This window comes from Lottia gigantea (assembly GCF_000327385.1).
Source record: "Lottia gigantea unplaced genomic scaffold LOTGIsca_16, whole genome shotgun sequence".
NCBI lineage: Eukaryota > Metazoa > Mollusca > Gastropoda > Lottiidae > Lottia > Lottia gigantea.
The window spans coordinates 2,350,472-2,370,659 of record NW_008707965.1 but is presented as its reverse complement, the minus strand read 5'-3'; the positions used below and the strand labels follow the sequence as shown (position 1 = coordinate 2,370,659).

The 20,188-nt window shown below is 37.1% G+C and overlaps 1 protein-coding gene across 1 annotated transcript; it reads right to left on the bottom strand.

Moving 5' to 3' along the window:
• Positions 1 to 15,947: 15,947 nt before the first annotated feature.
• LOTGIDRAFT_112827 (hypothetical protein) lies at positions 15,948 to 19,731 on the bottom strand (the record flags this gene model as incomplete). The annotated part of the gene is made up of 5 exons (XM_009051006.1): positions 15,948 to 16,285; positions 17,939 to 17,986; positions 18,493 to 18,544; positions 19,155 to 19,213; positions 19,527 to 19,731. Coding segments are annotated over 5 exons (702 nt in total), but the record flags the coding sequence as incomplete, so codon positions are not given.
• Between the last annotated feature and the right edge of the window lie 457 nt (positions 19,732 to 20,188).

Below are 20,188 nucleotides of genomic sequence, written 5' to 3'. Positions count from 1 at the left end.
TGTCTCTCAAAACTAGAACAATGTTTAGAATTGCGTTTCAGTTTACATTAACACAACGTAGTTTATTTACTATAAAACGTAATTTTTTCATAGCAAAAAACGAAATAAGAAGTTAGTTTTGTAGATAAAAACCCATATTAGGTCACAACTAGACGCGACAGAATTATATTTTAATCATTCGTGGCTTCATTTCGTTTCGTTTTGGGGCTTTGCGGTATAGAAATCAGATCCTATTCTCGTGATTAATGTACGGTTTCCACTAAAACATTTTCTTCTTGTTTTCCTTGTTTTCCTTCTGGTGTATTCGTGTTACTTTCAGATCCTTGACGTTTACAGTTGTCCGACCTTGACACGTTACATGGAAAGTAGAAAGTAGAAATTCTTGGAAAGGTTGTACCTTGAGACTGTCTCAAGGAGCTGAATTAAAGAAAGTTGGTAAGCCTACGCAATTCAGGAACACGCAAATATTGGCTTTATAGAGAAAAAAAACACGGGTATTGGATGTGAATTGAGTGCAAATTATGTTTCCGTAAATTAAAATATCGGTACATCAATGGAATTACGCTTAATTTGGCAACACTATGCTATGTGTAGGTGCAAATGAATATTCAGTACGTGCAGCTCCACCCATAGTACAGCTTAAATGAAATGAATGGAGTTTTACGTCCTCATAGTACAGCTGAGAGGATCCGAATGTTAATAGCCATTTCATTGGAAAAGAAATAATGCACTAGAAAATTCTTGATTTCGAAACCCTTAGTGCCAACCGTGAGGTTCTTGCACTCAACAAAGTACATTATTAGGAATAATTTCACGGGTTTAACTAAAGAAGGTTGGCTGATGATGGTGGCCGTTTTTGTAGGCATCTTGTGTAGCTATTACCTACTACATCTTATATACTTTGACAGCAATAGTCACCTTATTGTACCAAGTGTACCAGTGTGTTTATTGTAGTTGTAGAAAGTACATTTCTCTCTGATCGTTATCGGACTTTACAGTGTCAAACTATTATCAACTAATACCTTGATTGCAATAACCACTATCCTTGTATAATGGATATTTCTAATTTGAATTTGAATACCGTCATTCAGAGGTCTCGACAGAAAATCTGTGAGCACAAAGCCATAATGTTTACAGCCGTTATGTCGAGGGCTCTGGTGGCTGTATTTGCTAGCGTAAAATCCAATCAAATAGCTGCATTCCGTATTACAAGAATAGCGGCTATTACAGTCAGGGTATAGGACGAAGTACGTAATAGCTTGACATCGTGAAGATGATTTGTAGCTACAAACCAATTACAGATCAACCAACCCTACAATGGAGATGGTCAAGCGCTACAAATACAGAAATGAGTTTTGATGGATAAGGTATAGGATGTAATAGCTGGACATCGTGAAGATGATTTGTAGCTACAACCAGCCCTACAATAGACATGTAAAGGACGAAGAGAACATGGTCTTGCACTACAGTTTCCAAATACAGAAATGAGTTTTGATGGATATGGTATATAATTTGTACTTTGGACAGTGGGCAAATTTTGGTAACTCAATCACACATCACGTGATGTTCTCATAGTGTCTGATTTACATACAAATTAGGTGAACATTCTGAGATCAAGCGGAAGTGAAACAGAATCAGTACATCATGAGTTATAGTATGTCTGTCCATGACAAATAGCATTTAACATAAACTTAGAAATGAAATAGATGGAGTTTTACGCCATACTTTTACACCATGTTAGCTAATGAAAACAGGCAACGCCATGCAGGGTGCCATGAGGGATTTGTTTTAGGACAGCCGCATTAGCCTGCTCTTTTTCGATTTCCAACATTTGAGGGATCTTTAACATGCACAACTTGTAGCATAGGGGACTCGGTTTATTGTCCCATCCGAACGATCAGACGCTTTTCCATGGCAGTCCCTCTCACCTGCATCACTGACAGGGAGGGGGGGAACGGTTGAAAACTTAAAGGAATGAATCCCAGAATAGCCAAAGACCAAAGTTCAACTTGAATTAAAGGTTTGAACGTCAACTCAACGAAAAAATATATTTGATAGCAGGCAATTCTACTTTTATTTGTTTTGGAGGTTAGGTATAAATTACAAGTGATGACTTCTTCTATAATTATATTTGTAAAACTACCGAAAATTAAACAAACATTATTCGCTTATAACTCTATCTAAATAAACTATTCTGTAGTTGATCATTTATACCACTATAGCGATATTTGAGAAAAACCTTTCATCATTTTAGTTTAGACTGTTATTTTATTTAATGACTTTTCCTCATTTCTTCACTTTTCGCTCTCTTGTAGTTTTCATCACTTTCAGTTTAGTTTGGTGTTAATAGTATTAAATTCACTTTTCACTAGTTTTCTCTTTATTTAAGGGGTGATATACATGTTTTCAAGCCTTCGCAGTGTATCAGAATGAACAAAAGAACGAGAGATGGAAACAACTATAATTTACAATGATAACAACAAATAAGGTTCATAATTAAGGATCATTTCTACCAGCTGGTCCTTGGCATAACCTCTTGGCATAGATCTTTCCCGGATTGTCAGTACCCATTAACAGTTGGATTGACTTTCACACGCCGATCGAAATCGGAACCCACAGCCACCATTTGTTCGTCATTTGCTTTAATATGTCCGATAATAGAAACGATAGACGCACTATTAATGAGGGATTAACGCTGTAGCGCTATCTATCTATCGTTATCTGAATTAAATACAAATCTGCAAGTTTCGTTTGCTGTTTTTTCTTCAAGTTATGACACTTATCATCCATGATCTGACGAGTTCTTCTCTAAATCATGTTCTCTGAAATCAGCTGAGAAAATTCTGAACTCTAAAGGATGGCGACAACTAAACCATTGATATGCAGAAGAGGAATGAAACTCTGTGATTCCAAGATTTAGAACCCATCCCATCCCCCGACATAGTATTTAAATAAAATGAAATGAAAGGAGTTTTACGTCCTACTTTTCTGCACCATGTGGACTAACGAAGACGGACAATGCCGTGTTTCATTGATGAAAATTTTGCCAGAAAAGCAGCATAAGCCTGCTCATTTTTGATTTCCAGCTGTCGAGGTATCTTTAACTTGCAAAGCCTGTAGCACACGGAGCTTTGGTTTATTGTCCCATCCAAACGACTAGACGTTTTTTCCATGTCAGCTCCTCTTACCTGCCTCATTGACAGGTGGAAACCGGGATGAAAAATCCGAAATTATTATCTGGAAATGTGCAAGGAACTCTTAACCTTCAGGTTAGCGAGCAAGCATCTAACTCACTAGCTCCCATAGATCATTTTAAGACCATCAACCAACACCCTAACGCCCCCTTAGGAGAATGTTTTTGAGAGAAACTGAAACGATAGTTTCCCTACCATTCAGGTATTTTGCTTTATAAACAGTCGTCAAACATATCATTATATTTCAAGTACTTGTCAATAGGGCTGTATGGCGACTTCTAGGCGACGGGAAAACAGTCGAATTATTACTTAGGTCATCGTCATTAACCAGGGGTTGTGAGAACTCTGTTTTCAGGGATCGTTCTTCGAAAAAAAAATTGAAACTTTGTACGTGTAAACTTGTTCTGTAATTTCTTTCCCGGGACATTGTAAAACCAACATTTTTCAGTGTTGCAAAGGCTCAAACAGATGCAATCTGTGTCCGCGGCGACATATATAAAAGTGAAGAAAACATCTTTACAATCCCTTTAATAGTGCGAAGATGTGGACTCTCCCCTCCCTGCATTTTTCACTATTGTCATTATTCGTCTTTTCTTTTGAAGCGACAAAGGCAACACTTAGTGAGTGTGATGGACGATTAGAAACAAATATGAAGCCTTATAAGTACAGCTCCTCAACATTTCGAGTGCCTTTGTAGTCGTGTAAACTGTATGAACCAGTCGAACTTTGATACAAAAAGACCACTTGGATGTCAAGAGGGGTAATCCCGGAATTCACGAGGCAGTAAATGACAGTGTTAACACCTATTGTATCAATATTATCAGCTTGAATAGTCGGGTTTAATCCATTCAGTCAAGTTTGTCTGATCGTCTGACCTCGCTAGGACACCACAAGACGAAGAGTTTTCAGCACAAATCGACCTTGATATTTATATGATAGTTAGCCCAGTTCATCCGCGCCAGGACATCACACCTTGCGGAATTTCAGCAAAAATTTGAACATAATATCCATCTGATGGTTAGGCCAGAACTGGCTTCGTCAGAACATCACACAATGCAGAATTTCAGCGGAAATTTGCACATATTATACACCTTATGGTTAGCCCAGTTCTGACCTCGCCAGGACATCACACCCTGCGGAATTTTAGTAGAAATTTGCCCATATTATACATCTGGTGGTTAGCCTAGTTCTGACCTCGCCAGGACATCACACCCTGCGGAATTTTAGTAGAAATTTGCCCATATTATACATCTGATGGTTAGCCCAGTTCTGACTTCGCCAGGGCATCATACGATGAAGAGTCTTCAGCAGGAATTTGCCCACAATATACATCTGATGGTTAGCCAAGTTCTGACCTCGCTAGGGCATCACACGATGAAGAATCTTCAGCAGGAATTTGCCCACAATATACATCTGATGGTTAGCCAAGTTCTGACCTCGCCAGAACATCAAACCCTGCGGAATTTCAGCAAGGATTCGTCCATAACATACACATGAACGTTAGCATAGTACTATGTTGCTAGGAAATCACACGATGAAGAGCTTCAGCAGATATTTTCCCTTAAAGTACATCTGAACGCCTCGACATACCTTTGCAGATTTTAGAGTGCTTGGTGGGTCAGAGGTCAGTACTGACACACGATGATGTTCTCCACTCTTTCGAGGAAGGGCGTAAAACTCCATTCATCTCATTTCATTTCCACTCTTTCAGATTCCATCCAACTTTTACTGGCGCTTGAGTTTCGAATGTTGCTTCAGGTGACTTCGCTAAGACACCACGCGATGGTGCACATATCCACTAAAACGTTAGTCTTTTATGCTAAATTGACGTTTGCTCAGTATTCAAATGTCGTAAGCACACCACATCAATCGGCTCAACGAGTTGGAGACTTTGTTCTAACCTGCTGCCTATAGATCAGTTCCGAATGTGTTCGAAATTTCCACAGGAAGTAGTTTATACCCATATTGTACCACTCTTCAGTTCTATGTAATTTCAAAACATGATTTTTTTTACGTTTTAGCCCATCAATGCTTTCTTTAAAAATATATTCTGGGGTAGAAACCCTCTCAGTCCTTCCATTGGAGATCTGTGCCTCCAGTCTAGGAGGCTTATAGATTTCAGAGACAGCAGCCATCCTACTCTTCTTCGATTTATATCTTAGGATCATTTACTTATATCAATGTACTAATATCAATGTCATGCTGCTAATAATTATATTTCCTAATGATTATAAGAGCTATCAATTTATTAAATGTATAACGATTTCGTAATTGTACCATTCTGTCCTTGAGGCTAGATCTGTAGATCTAGATGTTCATGAGCTTACAGATAAAGTTTAACTATCAGTATTATTTTCATAAACAATTTCGAAATCGGGATGTCGTAAGTTTAAGGAAAACACTATCGAAAATTCGATCAGAGACGTAGTTAAACATAGTGTAACTGATGTAATTTGTACATTCATGGACTACGCATCTTGACAATGTCAAGCTATTACGAACAGTGGGGCCCTAGAAAAGAGGCTGGCTCGAGTTTATCCCCCCACCTCTACATTTTCAATTTTTTTATAATTTTATATAATGAAAGAATGATCTGTGGCCCCTTTGGAAAATTTTGTGGCCCCTGCTCGCCCCAGAGGCCTCGACAGAAAGTCTATCAACACAAAGCCATAATGTCTACAGCCTTTCTGTCGAAGGCTCTGATTGGCTGTATTCGCTGGCGTACAGTCCAAACAAATTGATGCACTCCTTTGTATAAAAATGGTGACATTGTGGAGATGGTGATGTGTATACATTATTGAGAAGTGTATATTGAAGGACGACGATGAAATAACTATTTCTGACAATATTACGGTGCCTAGAAAACAAATGTTTCGGACTACATGTGTCCATGTTGGTTTTACCTATCATTGTGAAATACAGGACATTGTAAGAAATTTCATCGTATTTACAGAAATACCGGATATCCCTTGTAGGGGCAAATTATTTGTAATACAATTTGTAATACGCCCGGAGCATTAAAAACGATCAGCTGATAAAGTTGGACAAGGAAATAAGGTAATCGATGATTGAATCAATCAAGTGATTGGGCAAGTGATAGATAGCCATCTAGTATCTGATGATAGATACCAGATTTTTAATTTTAAATATCATGTTTTGATCCAATCGTTCAATACAACGTGTCAATATATGTAAGAATGGCCCCGAGAGAGTCTAGACCAACGATAGGAGTACAAAGGCCGAGGGGGAATTTTTCCTATTTTAGGTTTTTAAGATTTCATTACGATCAAAATAACACGAGTCAGATTATCAAAGAAAATATCAAATACTAAAAAATTGTAATCATCCTACAATTGAAAAAGCGAAAAAAATGAAATAAAACGTAACTTAACGTCCTACTTTTCTGCTATTTAGACAGACAAGATAGGAAGGACAACGCGTAAATTATCAAATTCAATAGACATGGACACAAAGAAGGGATAATAACTAATACGTGAATCAACAGCTGAAAAATAACTGGACACAAATATATGGATAACAATTACTTTAATAAATAACATGCGACGTTTTAACGATGATTCATTCGTCTTTATCAAACAATGATGATGTAATTGTTATCTATATAATTGTGTCCAGTTATTCATACCCCAGTTACTAAATGCCACTTAAAAAAGCTGAAAATAATGTGCAGAAATGAAATGAAGTTTTTGGTACCTACATGTTGCACACTAGAAGCATATGCAAGGTAACCATAACATAATGCGATTCTTTTCTGTTTTTCTTTTGTTAAATTGGACCATGGGTTCATTTCATGGTACCATAATGTAACTTAGATGTAGAATCACATGAAAAACTTATGGACTAATGGACAAGAATTTCCCCTCGTGGTCACTATACAATCTATTATTATAGCTTTGAGCTTTTAAGTCCAAGTCCGAAGACATTAATTGATTTGAACTTTGATTTGCCATTCCATCAAGCTTACTATCGGTACGACAGTTCGGACAATCCTCGACAAATAAACCATCGCTTTGCAAGCAACTTTTAAAAAATTTTAGTGATGTTTTTCAATTTTAAAACTTATTTTCACTTTGGGTTTCTGACTTTGAAAACAATCCATCTCAAATCAAAACCAGATTACAATACAACCTGCTCATCCTGAATACCTAATCACCTCTCAGTCCATATTGATCACAATGTTTATACATACCCAATATCAGAAAAATTCGAACAATGCAAAAAGTTGCCATAATAGCATATATGAACACATAATCATTGCTTGATAAAGACGTAACGTCGCAAGTTTTTTTTATTAAAGTAATTGTTATCCATAAAATTGTGTTCATATATTCATACCTCAATTACTAAATGCCACTTAAGGAAGTTGCCGTGCAGAAAAGTAGGACGTAAAACTCCATTCATTTCATTTCAATAAGGAAGTTGCCATAATAGCACAAGATTGAGTCCCCATCTTGAATCGAAACCAGTGGCTCAAATATATGGGTGGAGGTTTGTGGGCGTAATTGGGTTGGAACATATTATTTCAATTAGTAGAACCCCAACATAAGTTGTGAAACATTTTATATTGCGTGTTAACCGTTTAGCGTCCCCTCTTAAGGGTTGGGCCCTTGAACTTGGTTCAACCAGAGCCACTGACTTGTTCCAGTGTCTGAAAACAAGATCTAAATAATATAACTACCACGATTATGACTGTGGAAAAAATAGCCTGGGTTGAAAACTTACATTTTATATCGGGTTTATACGTACTGATCAGCAAGGACATAGATTGGAGCCACGGGCAAGGATAAACTCCTTATAATGAGACTGTATAAGCAAGGCTTCAGGTGTCTGATAATTACTATAGAGGACATTGCTACCTGACTATATTGCCTGTATTTATATGACGCATTTGATATCATTCCCAGATTGAAGGATACAGGGTGAATGGCTGATGTATCCTTGTCGATGTCCAATGGGCAATGTGGAAACAATGCATTGTTTTAACTCACCAATTTCTTATACAGAGTTGCCGTTCTTTGCAGTCCCTCTCCGTGTAATGTGGCTGCAAGGAACGACAACTGTACGATTCCTGTTGATGTTCGAGAGCAAATTGCGTTCCAGGAATCTTCCTTCAAGAAAGAAGCAAACAACTATATTTTACAAGGACCAAAACTTGGCCAAACCTCATATTGATCTTTTCCTGATTATCCGTTGCCATTTACAACTGGGTTGACTGGAATTATGAAGATGAAGAAGAATGGACAATGTAATCAATGCACTGTAAAAATGTTTTCTAAACTTTGTATATGTATCGGGAGATTGATAGTAGAATCGATTTGTGAATTTAACACTTTTACAAAGAAGAACTGTCAAACAAAAACAGGACAGGAAGCATCCCAATTTCCATTGGAATCAGATTGAAAGAACAACTGTATTAGACTTCCATAGTACTACGGCGTTTATCATATAATACGTTTTGTGGTCGACCAATTAAATTTATTACCACCAACATGATTCTGTGCGGTTTAATATTCTCGATTATATTATAAAATCCCCAGACGTCTATATTTTAACAACTAATTATAATGTCTATTAGTACAGCAGTCAAACTGGTATAAAACAGCTTATTGTCCCAAATGAACGATTAGACGCCCTTTCCATGTCAGCCCCCCCCCCCCCCCCCCCCGCGTTTCTACGGGGACAGGGGGCATGGTCCCCCAGAAAAGAGGCTGGCACGGGTTTGCCCCCCCCCCCCTTTCAATTGTTTACCATTTTACATAGTGGAAATTTTGTGGCCCCCTCATCTTATGTTTGCTAGAAACGTCACTAACCCTCCGACCTGTATCAATGGGGAAACCAGATTAAAAACTCCGAAGGTATTAGGAAATTTCAAGAAATCTAATTACAGTGGAATGTTGAATTATTGAAATTACGATGATATTTGTTAAAGTTTAAGAGCGTCTGAAATTTTAAGTATTTCAGTCAAGTGTCTATGAGAATTTTCACCTGTATAAATTGATGCTCGTTTGACCGCGTTTTCACCATGTCAGCATGTTGGAGTCTCTACGGTGCTATTGAGGCATCCGAGGACAGTAACAGTCTCGATGAACATCTTGTTATTTGTAACTGTTGAGAAATGAATATAGCAGTAAGGGACAACGGATTTCCCTTTTCTTTGCAGTGGTCAATCACCTGTTTTGTACGACCACCGTCTTCTTGTATGCATGGTGAACAACCGAGCCGAACGAACCAGTCAAGGTCTTTCAGTGACAGTTTTATGATAATTGCACCGAGTCGTAAATCAAATCTGGTCTCGTTATATTTCTTTGTAGAAATAATTGTATTTGGGTAGTGATGAGTAATGGAATTATTAAATTAGAAAAAAGAAATTAGAAAACAGAGAAGTGAAGAGGAATGAGTAATAACACCAAAGACTAGGAAAATCTGAAGTAATTATTTAATTAATAATGGTGGTCGGAACTTTTTAAAAGTATATAAAGCAAACTTGCAAAAAACCAATCCACTTATCTGGTTAGATGTTCGACAGAGTAAAACCATAAAGAGTTCTTAAAAATCAAATAACTGGTAGACAAAAACTGAAGCCAAGAATAAAGTGATAAAGATTCTGGACGGATAACACCATATTGCACTTTAAGGTGCGGGCACACCAACGGTCTTTGTCGGAGATTTTTGTCACCGACTAGAGTCTTTGCCGACTGACATGGGCATATGAGGAGACAAAAATCTCTAATCGGTCCACCATGTCGATATTCTCGTGCAGAGCATGCGCTTGGAAGGAAAATAATCTGATTAGATGATGACGGTCTGTCTTGCAGGCGATATAACTATCAGAGGCAATGATCAAACTTGTTGATTATGAATCATGCAGGGGACGCAATAATCTTGTCGTGGAAGATTTTACTCAAACGATGAAAGTAGGGGGAGATGGCCCCCTGCCCAACCCCAACCACACCCCTCCGTAGAAAACGCCACAGACTAGTCATATTAGAGCATTACATCAGCAACAACAATCAGGGTGAATCTTGTATCCATCAACATTCTTCAGCTATCAGCTGGTCCATTAGCAATATGGCTGTAGGTCTGTAGGTCTGTAGGTCTGTAATGTCACTAATGGACGCATGATCTAACTGATCTATCGTCTTGGGAATCTCCCCACGTCAAGGTTGTACATGTAATGGTTTTTGTGGGTGGTTCATTAATGGCTTATTATTGGTTACAGTTGTTTCCGGTCTGGTTATAATTATATTGTATCTATGATTCAAGGGGCATCGCATTGTGTAGCGATGGGCAAACACATCAGGGGTCTAGTTTATGGGGCTCCTAGTTATCAACGATAAAAAGATTACTTCTCGCAAAAATTCTGACCGTGTGATTAACGCTGTACCTTTTGTTAGTGGAGAGATAAGATAAAACATAACAGGGGTTCAGTTTTTTTGCATTTAATCTGTTTAAATGCAAATTTAGATTTCTGCTCCACTTGTCATTCATCCTCTGACTATATTCTTATACGACTAATGTCCTGATCCATAAAATATTCGACCTATCAATTGCACTGTTCAATATTAACAGATTTACTTACTAGTTTTTACTAGTTTACTAGACCTGTTATGTCCAACCATTTTAATAGTGTTTTTTTTTATATTGGTCAGCATAGATTTTGGCAACTTTTGATGCTATTGAGTGAACATTCCACAAGAATCTAACCAGTTCATAGACTGAAAGTGAAAACACGAAGCATGTTAATCAGATTGTTGGGCATCTTATCCTAGTCAACAATTTCAAACAACAAAACCAATAACGGGCACCTGCTCGAAGGGAATGGTCATAAATTGTCCCCATCCTCAATGTTCCCAAAAATACATCTTTTCGAATTGCCAATGCTAAAAACTTTGAACAATGACCATCTCCACCGGAAATTAGGTCGCCACCCTATATGTATACTATGTTACTCACATGGTAAATTCGACTAAAAGTCAAAAGTTCGAGTTGAAACTCATTAATTTCTGCTCATTTCTAAATATTTTTCTCTCACATGAAAGGATGTTTATTTTAATATGTAAAATTCCAATCACCAACTCTGACTGATTGAAATTGTTTATGAGTGAACTGATGGGGCTATCGAAGAATGTGAACTCAAATCTTATCTTGTCTGGGCATCGCAAACATCACAAGAAAATTCTTTCTATTGCATCATTCCGAATTATGAATTGAAATAAAAGTCTAATGCTTCTATCTGATTGAAATTCTAAAAAGCTTCAATGATAAATATTAGCAGTCTGATCGAACTGGGCAACACAGCATATGGTTTGGAAGTGAAAGCATTCTAATCCAGACGTGAGCCATTAGTCCGACGATTTAATAATAACCTATCTTGATGGAATCCCGTACCACTCACAGGTACTGATCATTGCAATCAATCTAACATCTAATACCGTATGGTTATAGATATATAGGAAGATTTGTCAGTCACGCCAAACGACATTTATGTTGTTCCCGCGTTCAATTCATTCGGAGGATGTGCAAGGAAAGCTCACTTGTGTTTTGAGAGCTCTGCAGGCGACAGTCAAGATAGGGTCAGGTAGTCAGATGTACTTTTAAAATTAACTCATTCACTGCAGACGACATTGTTCCTGTGCTTTAATAGAACGTCAGGTTCAATGCCCCTATTCTGTTGGTTATGACAGTTACTGCAGACGACAATTGTCTCGCGTTTAATTCATTAGGGCGATTCCCTGTTTAATTATACCATTATCTTTTATGAATGTATAAGGACAGGATAAGAACAATTGTATTTTCTTGGATTCTTAGACAAACTGACGCAAATTTTCCTTACTTTATATGCCTACTTCAGACGACATTATTCCCGCGTCCCAATCGGTGGTATGATTGTCAAATCCAATGCCTCTGTTCTGTTATTAGTTTTGTCAGTAACTGCAGACGACAGGACGACTTTTTATGTCTGCTTCAAACGACATTTGTTCTCGCGCTTTAATCGGTGGTTGGTATGATTGTCAAGTTCAATGCCCCTGCTTTTGTTAAATAGTTATGGCAGTTACTGCAGACAACAAAACGACTTTTTATGCATCGTTTCCTCGCTGTAATCGGTGGTTTGGTTGTCAAGTTCACTGACCCTGTACTGTTAATTATAAGCCTCAAAATCATCCACAACTTGTTAGAAATGTTCACACTCCAATCTTCGCCTCGACTGATGTCCCTTTCAAAACATCCTGACGACAGAGCAGACGATAAGATTCACTCCTTATCAAATAAACGAGTTCTGGATTCTTCTAACAACTTGTTAAATACCAAAAATAACTTCTTTATTGAAAACTTCCGCCACTCCACCTTGCCGTCTGAGATGTGTCCATCATCAACTTGCCATTACTACAAATGTTTTCTCTTTAGCCTTTCCCTTGAGACCAGCCAGCATGTTCTTCTAGGTGGGCTTCAGACCACTAATGGTGCATCCAAGATGGCGACCCTGTTGGTATTTTTGATGAGTCATGCTGATGAAAGCAGGATTTTGTGATGTAATGACGTACTCAGATAAAATGGCGCGCTGGTGATTTCCAGACGACTAATGGTGAAACTAAGATGGTAGTCCATTAATCATTACTTTGCAGGCGTGAATGTATGATGACGCAACTATTATAAGCATTGCTATTGTCAATATCAGAAAACAAGAACCGAAATTGTAATCTTATTTTAATTAGATTTTCGGTCATCAATATGTGTTTCGGATTCAAATTCCGTCTTCAGGAGGCTTGTGAAACGATCCCATCTCCAGAGTTCCAAAGATCTATCCTTATATTGTATATATGTTTTTAAGTTAATCATATTGCGAGGCGGCAAAGGCGAAGGTAGACGATGTATTACAGAATTTCCCAATAGTTGACTACATTAGTGAATTTAGCGTTATTTGTCGGAAAGTACCAAACTTTCAGGAAATATAGGTATTGACCCAGCGTATAAGATTTTTAGTGGACCAGAATAAAAAAAAGGCAGCCATCAAGGCCTGTACATGCTACATACTTCACAGAAGTTGAACTCTGGACAACAGTTTTAAAAAGTTGATGAGTTGGCAATATTTCTAACGACCAGAAGTGAACCATCTAGATATTTGAAGGTAGACTTGTTGATGATTCTAGCCAAAACATGTCAGTCATTCAACAGTCACTGGCCGATAGGGTTTAAAGAGACTTACCAGAAAAATACCTGTCCTTGCCAGCTTAGACTATCTATCGCGGATCCAGTCGCCTGCTTACATCCCAGTGAATGATCAAGTAGATAGTTATCCCAATGAAAGTCTGGAGGACATCGAACTAGTAGAATTAATTAGGAATTGTCTTTTTGATACTAGTAAACAACAATCCTTAAAACGAAAAGGAGTTTACATCCTAATTATCTACCCTTGATGAGCTAATGAGTAAGATTCACATGATCTCTTTAACTGAGTGATACACATATTTTAATGATGTACAGAACTATGTTGATTGACATGGGAGGACTTTATGAATGAATTGTTGCTAGACATCCGATAAATGAGAACAAATTGCAAATTCCTTGTCCATATATCATATTCAGACTCCCATCCAGCTTTGTCGTTTGTTCTAATCGCAGTCCGCGTGTTTGGTTACCTTGAGTGGGTCATTTTCCGCATATTCCAGTCGACGCAGCTGTAAATGTGTACGGATAATCTGGGCAAGGACATGCTGGTAGACAAGATCCTAGTGAACCATAAAACGTCTTTCATAAAACATTTCCACATTTCCTATATATCCGGAAACATTTGATTGTATCATTTTTTTTAAAAAAATCCTAAAATTCTATTTGCAACATTCCGATACCTTAATATTGATTTACAAACACTGGCTCCCGTGACTGGGGAGAATGGGGGGCAGAATGAGAATGTCTCAATGGGGGGACAACTGTCGAGGTTGAGATTCAAAAACCTTTTTGGTATTGATCGATTGATTGAACCATTAAGCGGCTATGTTTGCATATATTATCATGGCGGACACCAAGCATTAATTAACAGATACCTATTTATTTGAATTCCCATTATTTGGACAAATTGTTGACTCTGTCGCGTGTAATAATGTCATTGTTTACATTTAAACAATAATTATTATGAATATTTCAAATCAAAATTTTAAAATAACAGTTTAATTATTTATAAACACATTAAACATTTCGCCGGATATTGTTTTATTTAAAAATTATACAAAAAAACATCAAAGACTAATTATTGTCACCACGTCGTGATTTTCAGTATTTTTTTTTATTTGAAATAAAATGAATGAACTCAACTCAATTCACACTGCAGCTAAATTAAAGGGATTGAAGCATGGCTTTCTAGCCATTTTATATATGTCAGGAACATGTCGGTGTATATTTCGACCATGTTGATAACCTTATCAGCTTTTAGCAATTATGAAAACATCAGCAACATTTTATCAAGTTAATGGTAAGATTTCAAAAAAGGAATGTAGCCACTGGATTTGTATCGATTTCGCTTTCCTGTCTAACTTCTGTTGATCTTACAAAATCAGATAATCATGATCAAAGCACTATATTATAATGTCATGCGAGGCTCAAAATGGCGCCTTTAAATTGAGTTGTCACAACTTTACATATAGGGCTTTGACCATAATAAGATTATGACAAATATCAGAGTGAAAGCGTACACCGTGGTACATGTAGAAACTTTTAATATCCCCAATATATCTGCCCGAGATAAAATGGTGCAATATCCTTAATTTTGACAAATACAAGTGGCTAGAAAACAAAGAAAAGCTACTTAAGAAACGGAGCGAAAGTTTTGGCTAATTTTTTTATTGGACTGGCGTTTTTCAATCAGAGAATCTCGGAATGTAGGCTTCTACGTTATTTGCAGCCTTGATATCAAGGTTGTATCTGGGGCAGAAGGACAAATTGATAAAAAAGAAGACTGATAGAATGAAAAATATTTAATAAAGTTTAGAGGTATTCATTTTATTATTCATTTGTCATTATCAATAAAACATACAACAATTTTATTCATGTCGACAAGTCATATAGACTCGCTTCCGGCAAAGTCGGAACGCTGTGACCGACCTGCGACATTATACAGATTCTACTAATACGTTAGGATGACATAGGCCACATTGTCATGAACTTTGAGAGAATAACGCGATCTAGCACAATCCTTGAAAGACATGAGTTGAAGGGATATAATAATATTTTGTTGAATCTTACGAGAATCCGAGTTAATTTTGAAAAGTGAAAGATCGTCGGGCCGATGAGAGAAACACGTTGAAATGTGCGCCGTTGTTTTCGATTAAACTAAAAGTGCGGCGTTCGCTTTAACCGAATATGAACCGTTCTACTAAATCGAAAGTGCGTCTTTCTCCAAAATCGAATGTGCGCCAAACTCAAAATTGCACTGTTCGCCCTAATCAAATGTGCGACAGTCGCTTTTACTGAACGTGCGGCGTTCACTATTACCACAGGTGCGCTGTCGGTTAATCGGTTTTAAATCACCTATAATGTGCTCCGTTCATCTACCACGAATGACAGCCGATCGCTTAAAACTAAATATCCTTCTATCATCCAGTCCCCATTCGTCTTTGCACATCGACGGCGAAATATACTCGTCGAAGACAGAAGAAGACTGGGCGTCAGAGACGATTTTGCGCAATTCGCCTAAAACGTATATGCGTCGTTCGCTTAAAACAAAAATTGTAAATTCACCTAAGACGATCCGGACTGTTTATGAAATGGGCGATGATATAATTTGAATTTAAATCCTTTATAAATTGACTCCATCTCCTCACACCCAATATCAACAACATCCCACCCTTCTCTCAACCCATACTCTACCATATCAGTCAATCTCATGGTTAACGAAGATACTTCAATTTCACGTTTCAGATCCTCAATATGCATCCATTTACACTCGCGTATCTCCTCTACACACGCACTTATTTCAAAAGTTAATGGTTTCATTCGACAAATGATGTAGAAATCTGACCGACCAAAGGCACCAGGGAGATTATGTTGTTGACGCATTGAGAGAACTGATTTGAATTCTGAAAAAGACAAGGGTTAAATAAAGTGAGATCCCGGCTAATCAAAATTACCAGCGTTTCTTCGAATCATTCGATGAGGGGGAGGGGGCATGTAGGGGCTTCTGAATTGTCAATGTGGGCTCATAGGCCACTCTTACTATAATTATAAGAAACTTGAAAGTGTGTGTGTGAATAGAAAGGGGGAGGGGTGCAGAAGAACGCCGAGTCAGTCTATTTTTTGGGGGGTGGGGAAGTAACACCACTGATCAAATGGAGTACGACTACTAGTGCGTCTGCTCAAGACTGAATATTCTGAGCTCAACCTATTGTATATCAATTCTAATGTCTTATGTCCGATCTCGGAACTCAGCTTAAATAATATAACTCTTCGCGAAATGGATAAAAGGGACACAACTCTATTTTTACCTCGTATCTTTTAGACTACAAATATTTAATCTTTCCGTCCACTTCAAGAGATCCATAGAAAAAGATAATTACGTTATGAAATCTAGTCTAAATTACTTTAAAAAGGCGTTTTAAAATCAGCTTAATAGTGGAAATTAATTTGAATTAAAACAATATTGTTAGTATCAAAACTGTTGAAATGTAAAATGATGGATTATTAAAAAATCTTGGTTCATCATTCAGTACCCAGCAGTTTACATTGTTAATATATTTTTATATCAAGCTTTTCATCACTTTGACTTGTTGGTTAATTATTTTAATCATTTTTAATGTTTTAAATGATAGAACATCATTAACACGACTTAATTGTATAATATTAATTACTGTTGAAATTTTAATTACCTTTATTATACTGTTAATTACAGAATTTGTTGATGTTTGTGAGATATTGCATCAACACTCGACACCCCCAAAATTATTCTGAATGCATTTAAGTGTGGGTCAAAGGGAAATGTTTTGAAATCCTGTATTTTAAGCCATTTGAAAAGAGTATTCTTTATATATTTACAAAATATGTTATTTTACAAAAAATTGTAATTTAGTCAACACAGCCTCTTATTAATCCATCTGCTAGGATCTGTTATCAGCTAGATCAGTGGCAGCTTCAGAACCTTTGCTTGAAGGGGGACCACTGCCAAACCTTCTTTAATCCATTCTAGAGGGATCAAAATGCCACTTGGAAAAAGTTTGAAAATAAAGAGCTTTAATCCTCTATTTCATGCCATTTAAAAGAAAATTTTTACAAGGAAAAAATTCATATTTTCACAAATAAATTGGGCCCATGGAGCTACCACTGTCTACACAGCCTCTTATCAATTCATCTGCTAGCATCTGTTATCATTAGGATCAGTTGCGGCTGCAGAACTTTGGATTGGGAGGGGCCACAATCAAAATTTTGTGGTCAAGGGGGAAATAGAGTATTCTTTCAATATTTTTATTAATTTCAATTTTGGGTCCTTGGAGCTATCCTTGTCACAGTGTCTCACTAAATTCTATCTGCTAGAATCAGTGACAGCTGCTTAGCTTTTAATTGAGAGGTCCACTGCCAAATTCTTTTTGAAAGGGGGATCACAAAGCATAATGGCTGTTTCGACTAGAGTACAATCCAATCAAATCCCTGCATTCCCTGCACAGTGCCTGTTGTTGTCAAGGTATAAGATGAAGTTTGTAATACCTTGACCATTGTGAAGATGAAAGAAACACTCTTACCACTTTTGATTCCTGTTTCTTCGAAGATTTCCCTCTCAGCAGTTTTTCCTGCAAAAGTGAATAATAACAAATATGTTACTATTTGTCAATTCATGCCCCCAGTGTGAAAGTTTAGACTGTTGTCACTCCCAGTTCCAGGCCATTATTACCATTTCATGACCTCAGTAAGAAAGATAGAAAAAAAGTAAAATCCCTTGGCATTGATCTTACTAGATTATCTGTACCCATTTACAGCTGGGTTGACAGGAACACATGAGAAGATTTTATCAAGGTCACCAAACTTTCACTAGCCTAACGTAAGATTTGAATAAACAGAAAATACCATGTAAAATTCCAACGCCCTAATCAACTGCACTACAACTGGTCATTAATAATTGCAGGTACAAACAGTCAAAAGTTCAACAGTAATTATGTTTTGATTGTAGGAGAACAGGAGGTCTGATTTTGCTCCTAAAAGGTGACATTCACTGTTGAAACTGAGCTCTGTTGAGGTGACATCAACTATTGTCTGAAGATTGCTTCAATATTAACTATATGATATTGATTCAACCTACCAATATCTTCACCAAGATCAGATAAACCACCAGGAAACTTCCACAGTGTATACTGAAATGAAATGAAATGAATGGAGTTTTACCTCTTCTTTTCTTCACCTTATGGGTAATGTAGACGGGTAATACCATGCAGTGTGCAATGAGGGAAATATAACCTGGGGCCTTATTCTCGAAAACTTAACTGAAGGTGATTTTAGTGTTTCAGCCATCTCATTGGTCAAACACTAAAATCAATTATAAGTTAAGATTTATTATCCAATCAGATTACTGTATTTCTTAAAATCTGGATTTCATCTTACTTAAGTTTTCAAGAATAAGTCCCCAGGATAGCAGCATTAACCTCTTCTTTTTCAGATTGTTTGTAGATAACAGGGAATTCTTTTAAAGGACAAGAGCAGAAAGCATAGTATAGAAACAAAGTAGGCAGGTAGATGAATGTGCTTGTGCTTGTAGAAATTGACAGTAGGGCTTCCTTGACAGTTAGATATGAGAAGGCTTTTGACAATATCTGGGCCATATTTCAGAATTACAGTGTCTGTTGCCATTAGCCAAATCTAAAGCAGAAAATAAGGATATAATTTTTTTTTATTTTTTCATGTTTAAAGCTAAAGGCCTTACTGACAGAATAAGTTGAAAATTTACACTATAAAAGACCTACTTACAGGTCTATTTTTGTCTTGAACTACCAGTATTTCTTCAGTCTTTTCATTTATCACAACACCTAAAATAGAAGATGACAATTAAAATAGAATCTTAAAGTAGACACAGAGGTCACTAATTTTGGTCAAGGTTGAAAGGTCAAGTCAACTGACACATGACCAAATGTCCAGAATATATGAGACACAGGAAGTCCCATGAAGATGTAAATAATTTGGTAATGACCAATCAAAGTCAATGAAAAAGTAAATGCAGTATGAGTAAACTTCTCTTAGAAAGACGTGTTTAAGGGAATTTAAGAGGTCAAGGTCAGGGTTCAAGGTCAGGGTTCAATGTTGGGATTCAAGGTCAGTGCCAAACTAAATTAAAATCCTCACCTGAAACACCAACCTGATGGGTACCAAATATAGGTGTGGGGTCTTCTCGGGTTGTTTTTAACCATAGTTTCATCATGGCCATACTGCCTTCTGCATGGTGATACTCGAAACCATGGTTACCAGCAAGGGAGATAAATCTACTATGAGTTATTGGAATGTGTAACCATGCAACCGTTCTTTTCTCATCTCTCCAAGATTTTAAGCTGTCTAAAAAAACATTTGAATAACAACCTTTTCAACTGGCGCAAGTTTCCATTATATTTTATATTATATTTTTCTATGTGTAGTTTAGGAGGATACCAGGGAAGGCAAACTGGTTTTCCTGTCAAATAAAGTATAATTATTACCTATCAATAAGTTGTTAAAATCTTCATTCTGAACTGTCTGAAGATTCAGTTGTTGCAGATTGACCATAACCCCATTATATCTGTCTGTTTCAAACTCTAATTTCCTCAGAGCCGTCGAATACCAACATCCCACACCTGTGTTTCGCTGACTTCCAAATAATTGTTTGTGCCACACTTTTAGAAATTTGCAACCCTTTCTCAACTTTGTGCTGATTTTAAACATTGCAGATAGTTATTCATTTCTTTCCTGCATCAAACTAAGAAAGAAACAAACAAACATAAACGCATTACTGTGGGTTACACAAGTCGAGATAT